The 16294-nt window shown below is 42.1% G+C and overlaps 1 protein-coding gene across 2 annotated transcripts in view; it reads right to left on the bottom strand.

Moving 5' to 3' along the window:
• Positions 1-16294, bottom strand: part of abcc1 (ATP-binding cassette, sub-family C (CFTR/MRP), member 1) — an 81361-nt gene that overhangs the window by 49243 nt on the left and 15824 nt on the right. For both annotated transcript variants that reach the window (XM_060902154.1, XM_060902155.1), the window contains exons 5-8: positions 15784-15909; positions 13425-13486; positions 10276-10407; positions 975-1202 (exon numbers count right to left, since the gene is read on the bottom strand). In XM_060902154.1, the coding sequence (XP_060758137.1) occupies positions 975-1202; positions 10276-10407; positions 13425-13486; positions 15784-15909 (548 nt within the window). The remainder of the gene's footprint in view (positions 1-974; positions 1203-10275; positions 10408-13424; positions 13487-15783; positions 15910-16294) is intronic.

Here is a 16294-nt window from a genome sequence, read left to right as displayed (position 1 = left end):
GACATGTACCGGCTTAAGCAGGGGGACACGTCTGGCACTGCAGGATTTGAGTCCCTGGCGGCGTAGTGTGTTACTGATGGTAGCCTTTGTTACTTTGGTCCCAGCTCTCTGCAGGTCATTCACTAGGTCCCCCCGTGTGGTTCTGGGATTTTTGCTCACCGTTCTTGTGATCATTTTGACCCCACGGGGTGAGATCTTGCGTGGGGCCCCAGATCGAGGGAGATTATCAGTGGTCTTGTATGTCTTCCATTTTCTAATAATTGCTCCCACAGTTGATTTCTTCACACCAAGCTGCTTACCTATTGCAGATTCAGTCTTCCCAGCCTGGTGCAGGTCTACAATTTTGTTTCTGGTGTCCTTTGACAGCTCTTTGGTCTTGGCCATAGTGGAGTTTGGAGTGTGACTGTTTGAGGTTGTGGACAGGTGTCTTTTATACTGATAACGAGTTCAAACAGGTGCCATTAATACAGGTAACGAGTGGAGGACAGAGGAGCCTCTTAAAAGAAGTTACAGGTCTGTGAGAGCCAGAAATCTTGCTTGTTTGTAGGTGACCAAATACTTATTTTACAGAGGAATTTACCAATTAATTCATTAAAAATCCTACAATGTGATTTCCTGGATTCTTTCCCCCAATTCTGTCTCTCATAGTTGAAGTGTACCTATGATGAAAATTACAGGCCTCTCTTATCTTTTTAAGTGGGAGAACTTGCACAATTAGTGGCTGACTAAATACTTTTTTGCCCCACTGTATAACCTGAACACAAATCGCGGGTGAATAAGAGGCCTGTGAGAAGAGAACAGCTGGATCGGTTTATAACTTGATAATTCCCAGCATGCTTAAGCAAACTCCGAGTCGATCTCGTCCAAAAGGTCACAGCGGGATGTTTTACCAGAAAACACTCCAAAAAGCAGCCCACTGTGAGAGACAGCAAACATCGAACACACACACACACTGACTGAACGGGAAAAGTAACCTGAGGATTTCTGGTCCTGCAAACATCAGGATGTCATGAATGATCTTGTAGATGGAGCTGATGAGGAAGTATGGCCCGAAGGCCCGGCACAGAGCCAGGAAGAGCGACGGCTCTCTCGTCTTCTGAGGAGATTTTGAGATCAAGATCTCGGACTCTTCGATAGGCTGCCCGTCTTTGTTCTCGGCCCCGGCCGAGGGTTTAGAAGAGTACCTCAGCTTGTCTTCTGGCCTGATGGTGACGAGAGCAAACAGAGCATCAGAAAATAAAAGTTAGAAACGCACACAGATCTGAAATCTCACAGATGGAAACCAAGGTGGTTCTGGAGCGTTTCTGGAACATATTTATAATTTTACACCAGAACGTCAAGGACGTAGTCGCTCATCTGTCCTGCCATCAAAACACCAAACAGAACTGAAACGTGACGATGTGAGAGAGAACCAACCTCCACACCAAACATCAATAAAAGGACTGAATTTTGTTCCCCAAGAGAAGATCGACCCAAAACATTGATCAGAAGTGAATTTGCATGATAAACGAGAGAGGAGATACAATTCTAGTCAGAAGAGAATGTGTGAAGTTGACCTAATGACTAATCCGTTTGCAAAAAATTGACAATACAATGACCAAGTGTCGTGCAGAAGGCCAAGTTCTTTCAAATAAAACAATCAGAACTGAAATCCATTGAGAACAGAGAGGGAGGAGACACAATTTAACTGAAAATAAAGAGTTGTAAACAAATTTTTTACAACAAAGAACAAACAAAACGACAAAAGTTCTGTTCCCCAGGGGAAGATCTACCCAAAACATCGATCAGAACTGAAATCAGGTGGGAACTGCGAGAGGAGATAGGATTCTAATGAGAAGTCTGAAAACTTGTTAATGTGACCTAATTGAAGTCCATGATGTTGATAATTAAAGTACGAATAAAACTCCGGTCACATCATAAACCCTGATAAATCAATCATTCATTCTTTATAATTTGTCAGGAACGCTGTAAACGCAAGGATGAATGGAGGAGGTCTTCAGCACATGTTTCAGTGAAATATTAAAAGGAGATTTTCACCCTTTTCACTTTTGCAAGTCTTCAGAATGAGATGCATACAAACATTTCAGTTCAGGAAAACTAATTACACACACCGGCCACTTTAATAGGAACCTGTTCTTGACTGCAGGAGTGGAACCCAATGGGTTTTTCTGCTGTTTGCATGCTGAGATGCTTTTCTGCTCACCATGGTTGTAGAGAGTGATTATATGAGTTACCAAGGCTACGTTCACACTGCAGGCTGAAGTGACTCAAATCCGATCTTTTCGCCCATATGTGACCTGTATCCGATCTTTTATTGACAATATGAACGACACAGATCCGATTTTTTCAAATCCGACCCAGGCCGTTTGGATATGTGGTCCTAATTCCGATTCCTATCCGCTCTTTTCATATGCGACTTCAGTCTAAACCGCCAGGTCGCAGTCATCTGACTTACACGCCATCAACAAGCCACAAACGTCACTATTCTGCGCTGAAGTAGGCGGCGGGTCTCAGCTGATTCAGCTGAGCTATTCAAGCTAGATTGGATGAGTCATACCGCAACCGGGCGGTTTTACTTCCGTAAACACTGGCCATGCTCACTGCGTGTGACGTCGTCGTATCCTGCAATGTGCATGCGGAACACTTTTAGGTCGCTTTTCGTTCATACTGAGGATCACATACAAGTCGCATATATTTGTTAATGTGAACGACCTCACAAAAAAAATCGGATTTCACAAAAAAATCGGAATTGAGCATTAAGCCTTGCACTGTGAACGTAGCGTTAGAGTTTCTTCCTGGCAGCTTAAACTGCTCAATCTGGCCATTTTCCTCTGACGAGCCTCAATGCCAGGCGCTGCCCAAATGCCCAGGTTGCCTGACCAAGACGCTCGGGCAGAAATATTTTAGCACAATTATGATTTTCCAGCAAGTACATTACAAAAGACAACCCGTATTAACCAGCATCCTTGCCTCCCCTGTGATTGCCATTTTGTTTTTTTCTTCCCGATTTATCACCGTGATTCTGATTGGCTCGCTTCAGGCACACGTGCACATTTGTGCTTTTCATCACTACAAGTAATCGCTGGTGCCCTCTACGTTTTCCCGGGTTGACGTCAGGATGTCCACATATAGATGTGGAAAAAGCTAGTGATAAGTCCAGTCAATGAACGGAAAGACATGCTTGTGTGTCTCAAATAGTAAGCCACACTATAAAAGGTTGTTCAGTTTCCTCCGAAATCCAACTGCAAACTGAATAAGACAAGACAGTACTGCAGTACAGACTCCCGTGTTATAATGTTTTTAGTTTTATAATTCATCTTTGCAATACTGCTAGGCACGGTTATCGGCAAAAAACAGTGTTTTGTGTTCTAAACTCTATATAAAAAGATGTATTACGTACTTGTACCGTAACGCAAGTCTTGCATGTTTCCAGGACTTGTCTTGTTCCTCTGTTGCAGATATAAATGTTTTTAAAAATAAATGATTTCTTTTAAAACATGTACTTGTGTCTAAATAACTCAATTATATCCCTAGGAAACAAACATCAGTATTGCCTTGAACCGTGTACTTAAACTTGCTGAAATACCACAAAATTTTAAGGCAAAAATTGAGGCCATTTGCCCTGCAGGTTAAAAGGTATCAAAAAAGTTAACATCTGACGACTTTTATCAACATATGCTGCTTTTCCACTACCAACGCAGCTGAGTTGGGCTGAGCCGTGCCGTGCTGAGTCGAGCTGAGTGGGGCTGTTGGAGTTGCATTTCGACTACAACCGCGCTGAACCGTGCTGGCTGGAAGTGGGTGGACACATTGGGCGGAGTTAGCGAAAGTGGGTGGACGCCACGTGATGTCGTTAGGCGGCGCAAACAGTGACATCAGTGATCTTTTAAGCGGTAGTCTCACGACCCGGATAGTAAAAAATAAACATGGAGGACATGGAGTCGTTAGTGTTGCTGGTCTTGGTTCTGTGGCTTGTTGTCACCGACAACGCCAACAGATACTGGCAAGAGCGTACAGATGAGGCGAGGCGCATAAGGCTTCAGAAATTCTCGTAATTCGTAATTATTCTTCTTCTGGGTTTGCGGTGTTTACAGATCCCAGCGTGCTCGCGGGGTGTGTGTGGGCATGTGAGGACACTCCTCCTCACCAATCAGTGCACAGGGGAGTGTCTCCTCACGCCCCCAGCCTCACTCAGCTCGGTTTGGCTCGCTTCAGCCCCACTCCAAAACCGTGCTAAGCAGGGCTGAAGCGAGCTGAGTCATGCTGTTCTGAGGTAGTCGAAACGCGAGCCGTGTTGGGCTGAAGTGAGCTGAAAAAGGGTAGTGGAAAAGGGCCAATAGAGTTTGTTTCCGCCCACAGAACTGTCGCTCACTCACTCGATGTTTTTTGGTTTTCGCACCATTCTGTTTTAACTCTAGAGACTGTTGTGTGAGAAAACGCCAGGAGGAGAGAGAGAGAGATCAGCAGTTTCTGAAAATACTCAAACCTCATACTCACCTGGCTCAAACCAACACCCACGCCACAGTGAAAGAAAGTCACACGCGATTTTTCCCGTTCTGATGTTTGAATTTTAGTGAACATTAACTGAAGCTCTTGATTAGTATCTGCAGGATTTGATGCACCGCGGGACCGGCTGATTAGAGAACCGCATCAAACTGAAGCAGGTGGACGGAGAGGTGTTCCTAATAAAGTGACCAGTGAGTGTATATTGTACAAGAGGAGAAGTTTCACCATGTGAAAAAAGTTTTCCCAGGCCGCCACACAAATATAAATACACGCCCCCCTTCTTAGAATCAGAACTCCTACTATAATTCTTAAAAACATAGGTTTTGTTTTCCAGACGACTGGAGCTGCTGCAAAATGAAAAAGTGAAAAGCATCCCTCCCACCTGGTTTAGCCTCGCCAGACTGGCCTGGTTTCATTTCTGTTAAGATTTCAAAAGGCTCAGGCTTTAAAGTTCTTAAATGGCACCTTCGAGGTGCGTTTTTAATACAACAAAAGGTCTTTGTTCAGGGATTTCGACGTCTGAAAACTCTCATAACAGATAAGATTAGGGGAAATGGCGAGAAAAATAAATCCTATACAAAAAAGGTATTTACACCCCATGACAAAGCTATTTGACAAGCTCTTAGCAGTGGGACAATAAGTTATGCAAAACAGCAACACCGTTTTTATTGAATTTGTCTTTAATAACACACACATTCTCCTGTCACCATCTCCTGAAGACTGAGTGTTTACATCCCCTGTGTACGCGCAGACGTCACACACGGTCATGTTTACTTCAGCACTCGGGTTTCTAAGCCTGTGTGGTTGCTGGGATGTCGGTCCTAGAAAGCATGCTGTGCAATTTGTGCTACGTGACGAGGCTTTGCTTAAAAAGTGCCCTTCACACGACCTTCATACACACTGCTGCTCTGAGAATCAAGAAAAGGTTCAAAAACATTTGTCTGGCTGTAAGTCAAGCAGGAATTTTAAATGAAACGTCTCCCCGGGGTGTAGTGGTTAGCGCTGTCGCCTCACAGCAAGAAGGTCCTGGGTTCGAGCCCCGTGGCCGGCGAGGGCCTTTCTGTGTGGAGTTTGCATGTTCTCCCCGTGTCCGCGTGGGTTTCCTCCGGGTGCTCCGGTTTCCCCCACAGTCCAAAGACATGCAGGTTAGGTTAACTGGTGACTCTAAATTGAGCGTAGGTGTGAATGTGAGTGTGAATGGTTGTCTGTGTCTATGTGTCAGCCCTGTGATGACCTGGCGACTTGTCCAGGGTGTACCCCGCCTTTCGCCCGTAGTCAGCTGGGATAGGCTCCAGCTCGCCTGCGACCCTGTAGAAGGATAAAGCGGCTAGAGATAATGAGATGAGATGTCTCACCGGTTCCGACTGTTCACAGGATCAAGCTATTTACACACACCACTTTATTAGGAACACCCATACATCCACAGCAGCACGATGCATCAAATCATACAGATACAAATCAAGAGCTTCAGCTAATCCTCACTAACATTCAAACATCAGAACGGGAAAAATTGTGATCTCAAAGTGTGACTTGCGCTACGTTCACACTGCAAATCCGATTTTTTTGTGAGGTCGTTCACATTAACAAATATATGCGACTTGTATGTGATCCTCAGTATGAACGAAAAGCGACCTAAAAGTGTTCCGCATGCGCATTGCAGGATACGACGACGTCACACGCAGTGAGCATGGCCAGTGTTTACGGAAGTAAAACCGCCCGGTTGCGGTATGACTCATCCAATCTAGCTTGAATAGCTGCATCCCCCCAAATGGAAATCAGCTCCCTAACCTCTGCGTCCTTCCATTGAGAAGATTCAGAACCTTCACAGCCCGAAGCGTCCCTCGCATTGATGTCATGTGCAGGGGCGCAGATACGTTTTTTGAACTGGGGGGGACAAAAAACTGGGGGGGGACAAAGCTGCCAGCAAACCAACCCCAAACCCCGATATGCCTGTCAAACTTGTTGTGGGTTACCATAGCAACCAAGCTCGAGCTCGCAACCTGTGCAGTCTGCGCAGCTCAACCAACCGAATATCAGTCTTTGTTTTATGTGAGTTGTTGCAACTATGTATACACTGCTGTGCACCTCAATAAACCGAATGGTAATTAGTCTTTTGATTTTTCCGTGAGGTTTGCCTTATGCAAAGAAAGACAGCATAGACGTTTTTTCCTCCCTATAAGTGGGGGGGGACCGAGCGAGGTGAATTTAAATCTGGGTGGGACGAGTCCCACCCTCTATCTGCGCCCGTGATTATGCGCCATGTTGTTGTAACTTTTTTTGAGAGACCCGCCGCCTACTTCAGCGCAGAATAGTGACGTTTGTGGCTTGTTGATGACGTGCAAGTCGGATGACTGCGACCTGGCGGTTTAGACTGAAGTCGCATATGAAAAGAGCGGATAGGAATCGGAATTAGCACCACATATCCAAACGGCCTGGGTCGGATTTGAAAAAAATCGGATCTGTGTCGTTCATATTGTCAATAAAAGATCGGATACAGGTCACATATGGGCGAAAAGATCGGATTTGAGTCACTTCAGCCTGCAGTGTGAACGTAGCCTTTCTCTCACTGTGGCATGGGTGTTGGTTTGAGCCAGATGGACCGGTGTGTGGTTTTTTTTTTTTGATTATTTCAGAAACTGTATGTGAAAACCACAGGAGATCAGCAAACAGTCTACACACAGGGTTCCTACACATTTTCAAATTTAAAATTCCAGACTTTTTCCATACTCAAATTCTCAGGTTTGGAGACTTCAGCGAACAAACAACTACTCATATTTAAAAGAATTACTTGAAAATCAAACAGGTACTCACATTATGACATACCACCAAAATGCATACCATATTTAGCTTGGCCTAAAATTTGTATCAGTGCCCTGTTTTTGTCATAAATAAATAAATAAATAAATAAATAAACACACACACACACACACACACACACACACACACACACACACATAACACAAAATACAGGATGCCACTCTGACGCACACGTATCTGATGCACACTTCAAGACATTAAAACACAGGTGTGTGAAGATGTCAAGCACATACAGGATGTCCCGAAAAAAAAAATGTATACACGCTTTTAATCACTAAAGTACTGTCTGTGTTTATTAAAATCCATGTAATTTTCAAAGAGTAATAGAATTTACAGACATTTTATTATTTAGTCACCGCCTGTTCTCAAACTGACATCCATTCTGGTCCAGTCACTGCTGACAACGCAAATCACATTCAATTCTCTGGGTATTTTTGGACATTCACTTTCAGTGACTGCTGCAGGTCTCATAGCGTAGACTATAAACATCAGTTAGAGGCAGTGATAAAACAAAGTGATGTCTGTAAATTCTATTACACCTTGAAAATGAAATGAATTTTAATAAACGGCTACTTCACAATGATTCAAAGTGTGTATACATTTTTATATGCATGTTTGCGTACACAGCCTTCATATTTTTGTTGGCAGTTTTTTTTTGTCTTGGGTCGCTTGTTTTCAGGGTCCATGTGCCTTATTTTTCTAGCAAATTCTGGCAACACTGCCAAATAAGCCATAAGCATTTTTACACTGACTGGAGCTATGATGTGTGTTCACACGTGTTCAAGAGGCGTTTTGTAGCAGGGGGTTTTCCTGCGTCTTGTCCAAAGTCTTGCAAGAAGCAAGCAGGTTCAGGGGGTGTGGCGGAGCGCATGCCAGTACAACAGAACACCCGTTTCCCTCCCTCCGCATTTCAACACATTTCTTTGGCAAAATTCAACTGAATGTCGGAATGTTGAGCTTCATTTTACTATGTAGCGGCAAAGGTCTGGAAACACAAATATTTCTCCATACCCTAATTTCCATTTTCCATACTTTTCCAGACCTGGAAAATACTAAAATCAAATTCCATACTTTTCCATACTGCGTAGGAACCCTGTACACAGAATGGGGCAAAAAACAAACAACCTTGAGCGAGTGAGTGAGCGAGCGACAGTCCTGTGGGTGGAAACAAACGCCTTGTTGATAAGAGAGGTCAGAGGAAAATGGACAGATTCATGGTTTGAGCTTTTTTTTAATGCAAAAAAAAAAAAAAAGTTTGTGTTTTTTGGCCAGGAAGGATATAATAAAATCACTTTTTACAACCATGGTGAGCAGAAAAGCATCTCAGCATGCAACAGCAGAACACCACATGGGCTTCCACTCCTGCAGCCAAGAACAGGAATCTTACAAAATCAACAAGTTCCTATTGTACATTTAAAAAAACCTGCAAACTTTACATAGGGAATAATATAAAATAATTGAAAAGGTATATAGGCATTAACCCCTTTAAATAATAAATCAGAAACCTACACCTTTAGATTTCTTTCTATCGTTTTAGATTATAAATCTTCCGTTAACCCTGAATATTCAGCGGCTTGCCTTCCTCACACGCAGCGTTAATCCATAATGGAAAACAGAAGTGAGATTTTTGTTTCCGATGATTCAGACAAGTGCGTGCAGATCTGCTGCTCATTAAACCACAAAGTCTTTCGTCTGGTCTACATTTCTCGTGTGTCAAACCACAGTTAAGGCAAAAACAGGTCAAATATCAGCACGTCATCTACAGTAATGACATGACATTTAACACACACACCGCCCCGCACCCCAAACACTGCTGAGTCATCGCTTTGTAGAGTCACTGTGACCCCACCAACTGATTAAATTCGGTTCTCATTTCTACATGTCTGAGCGTCTGGCTGTGCTTCAAATGAACTGTGAAGCTGCCTTTACTGACCCTTATGTGACTCAAACATAACCGTGTACTTAAGCAAGACTTTTTTTTTAATAAATCCTCAAACATGAGAACAACTTCCGGATATTTTTATGACTTAAAACAGATTTATTTAATCATCGTCTGTTTGTCATGCTTTGTAACAGATAGAGTTCATTTCATGCATCGCTGCTAGATGATACAATTTACCAGAATTTTTTTTTTAAAGACATGATGAAGAATAAAGAAAATTAATAGATAAATGTCCCCAATTCCCAAAAAGTTGGGATGCTGTGTAAACTGTAAATAAAAACAGAAATGTTAAGACTTGCAATTCATGGAACCCCTAGATTTTATTAAAAATAGAACAAAGACAACATATTAAAATGTTGAAACTGAGAAATTGTTTTTTGAAAAATATATTCTCATTGTGAATTTGATGTCAGCACCACGTTTCAGAAAAGTTGGGGCAGCGAAAGAGTCCAGGTGCTAAACTGGCCTGCCTGCAGCCCAGACCTGTCTCCCACTTGAAACATTTGCCGCATTATGAAGCGCAAAATACGACAAAGGAAACCCCAAATGGTTTAATGTTGAGCAACTGAAATTGTGTATCAGGCAAGAATGGAACAACATTTCTCTTTCAAAACTACAGCGGTTGGTCTCAGTCCCCAAACGGTTACAGTGTGTTGTTAAAAGTAGAGGTGATGCAACACGGTGATAAACACGCCCCGTCCCAACTTTTCTTAAATGCGTTACTGGCATCAAATTCAAAATGAGCATATTAAAAAAAAAAAATTTAAATTTCTCAGCTTCAACATTTGATATGTTGTCTTTGTACTATTTTCAATGAAATATAGGGTTTCCATGATTTGTAAATTATCGCATTCTGTTTTTATTTACAGTTTACACAGCGTCCCAGCTTTTTTGGAATTGGGGTAGTATTTTTATTATCCATTTTAACCCTGAGAACCTCCTAAACCCAATTCGACTCATTTCTACACTGTTAGCATCATGACGACTAAAAGGTTTGATTGAACTCCGACCTTTTGACCTTGTTGCACTCGTGGTTCCAGCAGCGTACCAACTGCGGTACGACCGTCTGAGACTCGTCCTCTGAATTTAGGGACCACAAATCTTTCTCTTCTAGGGGCTGTTTATAGCCGTACCTCATCAAGCTGCAGGCAGACGACAGAAGGACAGATAGAAAGATAAAGACGAACAGATTAGACTGACAGAGACAGATAAACATCACATACACTCATTTAAAAATTCTGTAATAAATACATTTTAATAATAATAATAATAATAATAATAATAAATATTTAAAATGTTTAAACATTGTTCTATTATTAAAATAGAAAAAAAAAAACTTAAATTTTTATTTAAACTTCTCAGACCAAAAAGTACAATAGTTTAATATTGTAAAATAAATAAATTTTCATTTTATTATTTAACTCACATGGAGAACTTTAAAATATTTATAAATTTAAAAAAAAATTTTAAACCCACAAATGTACCTTTCTGTGATGAAACAAATATTGACAATCATGTTCAGGTTTATTGTTTTAAATATTTTTCGTTCAAATTTCATCAAAACGCATCAGTGCTTCTCCCTGTTCATCAGTGGGGTTTTTTCCCCCCACAACTGATTTCATACTTCAATTCTGATCCCACACCCTGCTGGAAAATTATGACGATAGTGCACTTCTGAATTAAATCACATCAATTATAACCTTGTTTATAATTCTTAGTATAAATGCCACACCAACCATGTTTTTCAAAACCGTTTTGGCAACGTTTAAAAAAAAAAAGCAAACAAACAAAAAAAAACCACACTTTTTTTTTTTTCCATCTCAACACTTGTTACAACAGGAATTTAGTTTTGCTGTGTCACATTTATTAATTTGTGCTAGCGTAAATTGTTCCTCTCAGGCTCTTTCTACTTTATTATCATCCTAACGTTTTAGAACGCTATTGCTCCCTCAGTTTTCATCAATCATCACCAAATTTCACATGAATATCTCTGGGCTGAATTACACTGCTATGACTTTTGGTACTGATCTGGATCACCGAACCGGAATGATCCATGAAAAATGGGATTTTTTTCAATCACTTAGAACCCTGTCAATTGTAATCTTTTTTTTCCAATAGTTTTTTTTTTTCCTCAGTGTGGCAGGGCGCAACTTTTTCCCCTCACTAAGCATCATTCTCTATCTCTTACCGTTCCGGATCTACAGGGTACGGTGACCAAACGTCCCAGTTCGTAACAGCTAGTGCAAATTACGGTGACTTTATTCACAGTTTCTATCTAGTAGTCCCCCCCACCACCTGCAATTCACAACCAAACTCACTTTTCCAAAACTCTTCACACATCTCCCTGCACGTCAGTTAATTTCCTGTTCAAAATGCACACTAATCAGGTAGTTCATCAGTCACAGAACAATGACAACATTTTATTCATTCCTGTCCACGGAAGGCCCTCGCAGAGGTAGCTACACTTCAGTCTTCATGCCGAGTGATCTCTCAGTAGCGAGCTGTATTTCGGCTGCACTGTATGCCGAGACACGGAGAATGAAATGCTTGTAGTATTTCAGGTCACGCAACAAAAAAAAAAAAAAAAAAGAGCAGTAAAAATCAGTTCATATTCGTTCTCCAATTCTCAAAAATGATCTTTCGTTCTACTTTATGACTTTCTTTGAACTCCATAGGTTTCTTTTTCTCTCCCATCACACTGTCTGCACTTACACTTTCCCTTTACTTGCTGCCAATCTATTACATTCAGTTCAGATTTGCTATAAACAAAAGATCATCATTAACTGTCCTGTTCTTTGCTCCTCTCCTGAACATGGGGCAGCGCGAGTCCTACCCCATCGGGTCTCCATTAGCACTTGTTGCAGTTCCAATTTTTGGCCACTAGGTGCAAAAAAAACCAATACAGAGCTTGGGGTAGCGATCACACAGCCCAACAACCATCTAACACTTCGAAAGGTGGACAAACCAATGGAAAAGGAAAAAGAAAAACAACAAAAAACCCTGTCGTTTTATATCTGTCGAACAGCAAGAAATTTTACAATTACTGGTCACACAAAAACATGAACTGGTATTTCAACGGAACTTTAAATGTAGTGTTGGGCACGTTACTTTGAAAAAGTAATTAGTTATAGTTACTTCTCCCAAAAAGTAACTGAGTTACTAACTGAGTTACTCCACTATAAAAGTAACTAGTTACCAGTAAAAGTAACTATTGCGTTACTCGCCCCCGCACCCCCCCCCCTTCTCAGAGCGCGTTTCATAAGCCAGATGCATAGAGCAGAACAGCAAAGACGGGTAACTGCACAGAGGTTTGCATTTATTGCAACTCAACGTAAACTATAGACAATGGATGGACATACACAAGACATGGACAAAGTCTTTGCTCGGGGACATAATGTACACTCGACGTGTACATTTTTACCTTTGACCTCAACGAGGTTAAAGTAGCGTCTGTATTTCCATCTGGCAAACGCCGTCTTCCCTCTGGAGTCCTCCTCACTCGCCATCTCTAATTGCTATGCGCTGTAAACACCCGCCACTTTGCGCTCTAAACACCCGCCCACCTAATTTCTCTGACTGGCTGAAGACGTAATCTTACTATACCTTAGCCAATCATCATTGGTTAGGCGGTTATCTCACCCTCCCCTCACTTGAGTCCTGTGTCTGTATGCGCGAAGTTGGGTGACAGCTTTTATTGAGCGGCTTCAGTAACGTGCAGTAACGGGGTGTCAGTAATGGTAACGGCGTTATAGTGACAGAGTAATTAGTTAGATTACCCGTTACTGAAAAAAGTAACGTCGTTAGTAATGCCGTTTATTTTAACGCCGTTATTCCCATCACTGGTTGTAAATGAGGACTTTATAAAGATCTACGTTTGATGAACGGCTGCAACATAATTTCGTGAAAGTATTTACAATAATCTCAGAATAATTTACTGTAAATGTATGATACCAATCCCCCAGACAGGCATTTTATTTAGTTCTGGATACATTTGCATGGAAGGTGAAGAGCGTGTATGTGTGAGAACTGTTCAGAAACAAATCAGGGTTACTTTTAAATGTAATAAAGATAAAAATAAAGGAAAAAAAAAACCCAAAACTTCTATAGTACTGAAAGTAATGAAATAAAACAAACACACGCTGCAAGTTTTTCCTCTCACCCTGTGATCCACCAGAAGCTGATTCTGGACAGGAAGCTTGCTCCTGCTTCAGGACATGGATTCTGCAATCAATCAAATCAAATCAAAGCTCTTGTAATCACATTCATATGATTTTAAACCAATTTTATAACATTTTAAAGATCCTTAATGACTTTAGCACAGTTGTCCATCTCTGAACTGCGTCACAAGCTGCATTCCCAAATCGAGTTAAAAGATAATCACATGCTGTCCAACTGGACAGCAAGGTTCATTACTTTCACAACAATTGATTCTCCAAAACAAACAAATAATCTCATGTCCATCAAGCTGGAAATCCTGCTCCAATTTGTCTAGTTTACAAATCCATATTTCCTGGTTGCCCAATAACAGTGTTCAAGGCTTCAACCGCTTCCCATGTTGAATGCATGAATGTAGGAGCTCCATTTAATTCCTGTGAAACCTTAGAGGATGATCAGGACAGATAAAGGGACGAAAACTCACAGGGGGGCTAAAACATTTAACAGAGTTTCTCCAACGCTGGTGTACATTATACCACGAGCTGGCCTAGTGGTTAGTGTGTCCACCTCTCGATCAGGAGATCGCGAGTTCTACTTGTGGTGGGGTCCTACCGAAGACCCTCATTTAAAAAAAAAAAAAAAAAAAAAAAAGGGGTTCCTACTGCTGTCTGGCAAGGCACGCTGCAATACAGATGTGAGGGCGGAGTCAAACTCTCATGGTTACCAGAGGACTAGCCTCCCCCACTGTAACCCTAGCCAGAAAGGCGAGAGGCTGAGGCCTATAGAAGCGGAGACCGGCGTCGCCCAATGCGCCGTAAGGGTCTGGTTAGTACCGGGTCAGGGGACTGCCTGGGAAGACCAGGTCCTGGCACAGGAAGGACTTGTGACTTTCGGGTGCACATTATAGTGAAACCGTTCACACCACTTACTGCTGATGAAGAAGCAGACTCCATCTTTAACTTTAGCAGTAGCCTCCATGCTGCAGTCCAGCTGGTGCACAGAGAACCGGTTCAGTCTAATTGCACTGTCCAAGGTCTTCGATCCCAGCCATGTCTCAGCAAAACAAAGCACTCGGCACTTCCAGAGGTCCCTCTAAATTTATCTGGCGGTAAAGTTCACCCAGATTATTTTCAAGAGAGACATTTCCTCCAGCCTTTCCAACATTTGTGGAGGTCGATGAGGTCCAAAGAACACCTTGGTCATCCCTGAGGTTTTAAAGTCCCTTAGCAAGGTAGAGGTGAGGTGCATCAAAGTCTGGTGATGTGTTGTAACTAGTGCTGTCAAGTGATTAAAATATTTAATCGCGATTAATGTCGTGACTGTCATAGTTAACTCGCGATTAATCGCAATTTAATCGCACATTTTTGTCACATGAAAAACCATTGTAATTCTCTTATCAGCAGAAAAAAGTGAATGGGCTTGCTCACCGTTCGAACTACGGGGGTACTCGGGGGATCCGAGATCCCCTGAAACAGACATGAGATCCCTTGAAAACATGATTTGGGAAATGTTGGGGGGTCTCTAAAATATTGGCAAAATGATGTTTATTGACATAGCAATCGTGTGTAACGGGAAGCATTTGCATATCCGAAGTGAGCGCGCGATGGCGCGATGGAGATCCGCGCTCTGAGACAAGCGCAAGCACCCCCCCCAAGGGAAAAAAAAAAAGGGACCCCCCGAAAATATCGGCATAGTTCGAACACTGGTTGTACCAATGTTGTTTGTTTTTGTTATTGCAGAGCATAACACGTCTTGTCACAGCCACTGCAAAGTCGGGCTGGAGCCACGGATGGGAAAACGAAACCTAAGCCGAGCACCGTGGCTCTTCGGGGGAGGGCAGAGGACTCTGGCTGTGCGTGGCATGGCATTACAGTCTAACTGCTATCGTTTTTCTAAGCAAAGTCTCTGTTCCAAGTTCCTGGCAGTTTCAAAAGCTTATGAAAAACCTACATCATGTCACAGAGCGTTAATCTCATGATAAAAAATTATCGCCGTTAAAATTGAGTCAAGTTAACGCGTTAATAACGCGACATTTTTGACAGCACTAGTTGTAACGATTGTGGATTCATGCAGAAATAGTAAACGAAACCAAAAAAAAAAAGTTTTTGAGAGGAGCAGCACAGGGCATTTCACCATAACATTCCCTTGTACGTGAGGAAACATGATGAAGTGCCTCAGTGGGTGCCTACTCGGAGGTGTTCTTTTTATTCCCACCCAAATTGAAAACAACTATTCATAAAGTCAGTGAGATCCTATTACCCAAGAGTTGGGATTATTGGTCGGGATTGATTTGTGAACAGAGCAAACTGGTAAAAACCTGATTCTCATGAAAACTAGATCAACATATTATTATTACTACTCACCGAGTCTTTGACAGTGGGAGAGAAGAACGGCGGCTGGTCAGATATGCAGGACAGGATGAGGGAGATCAGTAACAGAGTGTAGTAAATGTAGAATGTGGTGTATCTGAAGATGTTGACAGAGGCAGGCTAAAGAGGGAAAACGACAGAAATATAAACCATTAAAATACTCCAAATTATCTCACCTCACTCTCTCTCTCACACACACACACACACACCTGCAGAGACTCCGATTGTTGGCGCGCCCGCATCTAAGACGCACCATTTCGAATAATGAACGCATTGTCAAGAGGGGCAGGGGCCAATATGGGCGCGAGCATTTTATAACCCATTTGGAATGTTTCGTGGCGTATTACTTGACTTCATGGTCTCAATATCGAAAATCTTGCACAAATATGCAACTTCCAACATAATTATCTGGATATTCAACAGATTTCAGCATCAGATGAATTTGTTTTGACCGCCGCCATATCGAATATACGTCGGACCCGTTCGTGTATTTACGCCGCCCCGT

The sequence above is a fragment of the Neoarius graeffei genome, chromosome 20 (assembly GCF_027579695.1).
Source record: "Neoarius graeffei isolate fNeoGra1 chromosome 20, fNeoGra1.pri, whole genome shotgun sequence".
NCBI lineage: Eukaryota > Metazoa > Chordata > Actinopteri > Siluriformes > Ariidae > Neoarius > Neoarius graeffei.
The sequence above is the reverse complement of the archived record's forward strand: the minus strand, read 5'-3'. Positions and strand labels throughout refer to the sequence as shown.